This window comes from Malus domestica, chromosome 15, assembly GCF_042453785.1.
Source record: "Malus domestica chromosome 15, GDT2T_hap1".
Lineage (NCBI taxonomy): Eukaryota > Viridiplantae > Streptophyta > Magnoliopsida > Rosales > Rosaceae > Malus > Malus domestica.
The window spans coordinates 9,802,864-9,807,174 of NC_091675.1; the positions used below are offsets into that span (position 1 = coordinate 9,802,864).

General features: G+C 36.1%; 1 protein-coding gene across 1 annotated transcript; it reads right to left on the minus strand.

The window, feature by feature from the left end:
- Positions 1–423: 423 nt before the first annotated feature.
- LOC139191667 (uncharacterized) lies at positions 424–888 on the minus strand. The gene has a single exon (XM_070812657.1). It carries the CDS (start codon positions 886–888, stop codon positions 424–426), a length of 465 nt encoding a protein of 154 aa, XP_070668758.1.
- Positions 889–4,311: the final 3,423 nt, after the last annotated feature.

Sequence of the window (4,311 nt, forward strand, 5' to 3'; positions counted from 1 at the left end):
TAAGGGAGCCTTGATACAGATCCACCAGATGTTTTGGGGTACGATAGGTACGTGCCTAGTGCACATTGCCACCACACCTATGGCAAACTCCTTCAGGATTTCTAGGAGTGTTCATATGAGATTTGCCTTTCTGGCGATTTGCATTTTTAAAGCTCGGGCATGTATTATGCCTTGGAATCTGGTTATGAAACTAGACACCATGGTTCTTACCCTTTCGGTCTTATGGCCACGTCCTCGTTTGTAATTATTGTCATGAGAGGATGTGGTATTCCCTTCAAGGGAAGCAACATTCACTTATGGGAATGGTGCTGATCCAATAGGTCAGGACTGATGATTCTTCATTAGAAGCTCATTGTTTTGCTCAGCTACAAAGAGCACAGATATCAACTAGTTGTACTGAGTAAAGCCTCGCTCTCTATACTGCTACTGCAGAAACACGTTGGAGGCATGTAAGGTGTTGAAAGTCTTTTCCAGCATGTCTTTCTCAGTAATGGTTTCTCCACAAAGCTTCAACTGGGAGGTAATTCTGAACATAGCAGAATTGTACTCAGCCACCGTCTTAAAATCCTGAATCCTTAGGTGAGTCCACTCATAACGAGCCATCGGAAGAATCACCGTTATCTGGTGATTGTATCTATTTTTCAGTGCCTTCCAGAGGGTTAATGGATATTCAACCATGAGGTACTCGCTCTTCAGTCCCTCATCAAGGTGGCGACGGATAAAGATCATGGCTTTCACCTGATCTTGAGCGGATGCACTGTTATCCTCCTTAATAGTTTCTCCAAGATTCGCTGCCTCCATACGAATCTTGGCATCCATTACCCAGGTAAGGTAATTCTTCCCAGTAATATCCAAGGCAACAAAATCAAGCTTTGCCAAATTTGCCATTTTCTTTTCTGAAAGAAAAAATGAGGTGTGTAAGAACTTGCAATAATATGTATTATGGAAGAACATATTGTTAGAACTTCTGGTTCTTACTAAATTTTCATTTTGATCTTCAGGCCAAAATGATGAGCACTCGAAACTTCAGGCTCGAGATTTACATGATAAATGAGGAGGGCGATTGTACTGCACCATTCTCATCGAAATAACATAGGATAGACGATTATTTTGCACCACTCAAGCAGCAGAAAAATTAAATATGCAGAGCAAGGTGGGTGATTATACCACACCACCTAAAATTGCAATAAAATTAAATAGCAGGCAAATTTAAATATGCAGGGTAAGGTGAGCAATTATACCGCTCCATCTAAAATTTACGGTAAAATTAAATCTGCAGTCCAAGATGGGCGATAATACCGCACCATCTTTGATCGCAGCAAAGATAAATAAAAAAATTAGGAATTACACCAAACAAGAAATCAAAGATATAAGTAACAGTTAGGTTGAGAACTAAAAGCAGGCATGGTGCGAATAATTCTTCACAAGGGTATACCCAGCAGTTGAGGCAGAGGAAGAAGAAGAATAGTAAAATCCTTAAAGGAAACATTTTTTTTCTTTCGGCGAAGAGCAATGAGAAATGTTTTAGGGTTAGAGAGTTGTGTTGATAACGTGTTATAAATAGGCAAAAGTTAGAGAGATAAACTTTGCTAGAGACAGGAGCGAGGCTGTAGTAAAATATTATAAAATGATTGCAGATAAGAGAGAAATAGGAAGATACTGAAAATATTCTAGCTTTCTTTCTTTTCTTGTTGTTCTTGTTATTGTTTAACACTCGTAATGCTCTATTTATAGAGCAAGTACCTTGGAAACAAGCAAATTACACTATTAATCATATGAAAAGTTTACTGTATGCACGTGGACATACATACCCACTATTTACAACAACTAACACATTGTCTTCATATTTCTTTTAAATCACATCATTTCTTTTAAAACTAGCTGTCAAAAACAAATGGCCGGTTAACATACATCATTTTTTCATTCATAGAAGTCGAATTTTAAATTATTTAACTAAATAGAGAAACTATGCGCCACCAGACCAACTAGTAATAATTTATGTTTTGAGGTTCTCTTTACAAAATATGACGAAGCGTTGGATGAAATGTTCTAAACGATTTTTTCCTGGACGAGCTTTATCACAACCAATAACGACAAATTTTCGACTCCTCACTACTATTGAATAACATGTACATTACCGATCTAATTTAATAGAATTTTACCATTAAACCACGAGCATGCATGAATTATGTTGAACTAACTCCCGCTCACAGTTTTGGACAAACCATATGTACTGTCCTTCTCCAGCTCACACTTTCCTTTTTCATTTAATATCAATAATTTAAGTGCCAATTTGTTTTCTGCAAATCACAATATCTAGGGTTAGGTTAAATACTTCCCTCTTTTCAATTTAGTATTGGTCGGTGCTGGAAATTAAATATGCCCGTGACAAGTAAGAAATCACCCTTGGCAGCGGTTCTTAAAGTAAGTAGTAAGCGAAATGGAGCTGACCTGACACGTGAGCCAAAGTGTAGCTGCCACGTGTGCCCTATTTCCACCAATATAATATTGTATCCTTATTTTCTTAATAATGTGATATCATTGTTTTCACAAGTGAGGGACCATCTCCATTTTTTTTTTTGGATCCAGATTTAATCTTTACACCCGTTATTCCAATTATACCGTAAAGCAAACCATTGGAGGGGTTTCTCAAAAAAAAAATATAAAAAAATTCAATGGTAGGTGGGTCGCCGGAAATCGAAAAAAAAAGAGAGATCCAGGAGGGCGGTAGAAAGTGGCCGGTGGAGATGGCCTTCGACAGCGTCTGAGAGGAAGTGTGCTCAGAGTTGGATTGAGTTCATCGAAGAAGATAAAGGACCTATGATCTTTCTACGATAAAATGATTAATTTCACATTCGTGGGGATGAAGGAAAGGTCTCCTTCCTGGAAGGAAGTTTTATCCATAAATAACTAGAATTAGGTTAAGGAAGAAAGTGCAGTGACACTGTTTAACAGCAGAGAAGGTGGAAAAAAAATTATTCTGCGGACGATACGTCCAAATATTAAGGAACAACAAGGACAAGTAGGCCTGTATTTTATCAAAGTATAAGTAATTTAATTTTAATTAGATCCCAATGTGCCCTCCACTAAAATCTGGGTCCTAATCCGGGGTCCAGATCCACACCTTCCTCTGCATTGTAGTCTTTAGAGCTGGAATTATGTTTACGTTTGTGCTTCAATGTTTGTATTGTTATCATGTGTGAGTAAAGAAAAGATGGATTGGGGCTACATCTCTAACAATCATAGAAGGCAATGTGTTCCAACTTCTTCTGTCGGTGGATTAGCTAGTGTTTGGTTTCTTTCACGTGATGAAATGACAAGCAATATCCCAATAACTTGTCCACGTGATCTTAGAAAAATTGAATATAATTGATTAAATCTCATGTACTAGCGTCAATTACGTATAGGTCTTAAAAACATGTTTACTTACGAAAAATGTGTATTAGTCTCGCTCATATAATATATTTAAAAATTAAAATGTAAATAAAACAATAACGTGTCTCAGATTGATTTTGAGCAAGACAAATAAGGCGTATTACAGTAAAACCTAGCTACCTGCACCTCCACACCCACAGTACTTTTGAACCATTATTCGAGTCAAAACCCAACAACCTAAAATGTTTCTAAAATATTCAACAAATATAAATACCAACCAAAATTAAATATAGCAAGTGGTCTTTTACCACAGTAGTGGAAATGTGTTTTGTCCTTACATGATGGCGTGGGTTCGAACCCCGTCAGTCACTAATCTAACATTTAACTTACTAACGCTATCGTTTCACTCAAAAAAAAAAAACCAAAATTAAATATAAATATGTAACCCCTGACCTGTATATAGATAAATTAAGTTCTTTTATAACTAATATATATTTAAGTTTTAATTATATGCGCGCATGCAGCTAATAAATACTATTTTAAGCTAAATACAGCGAGTTGACGTGTATATAGATAATTAAGTTCGCTGAAAACATATGTGATGATCTCGTTTCATCATGAAATCCTACTGTTTCTAATCACTGGGGTTCGTTAAGATATGCTTCTGGAATAGTTTGATGATAGGGATCACTTGCACCATATTTATTAAATATATAAATATGAAATTACTTGTATCCCAAAAATAATTAAAATGATGAGATTTTTGAATAAGATATATAAACAAAAGAAACATGGACATATTTTGAATGGAATAATTAAGCATCATTTTCGTCACGGCTATTGGTCCAGCCAAAAGTGTGGGTGCATGTATGTGGATAGATTTTTCAAAGTGACGAAAACATGTTCGGATATACCAAATGTCATGATATAAATGGT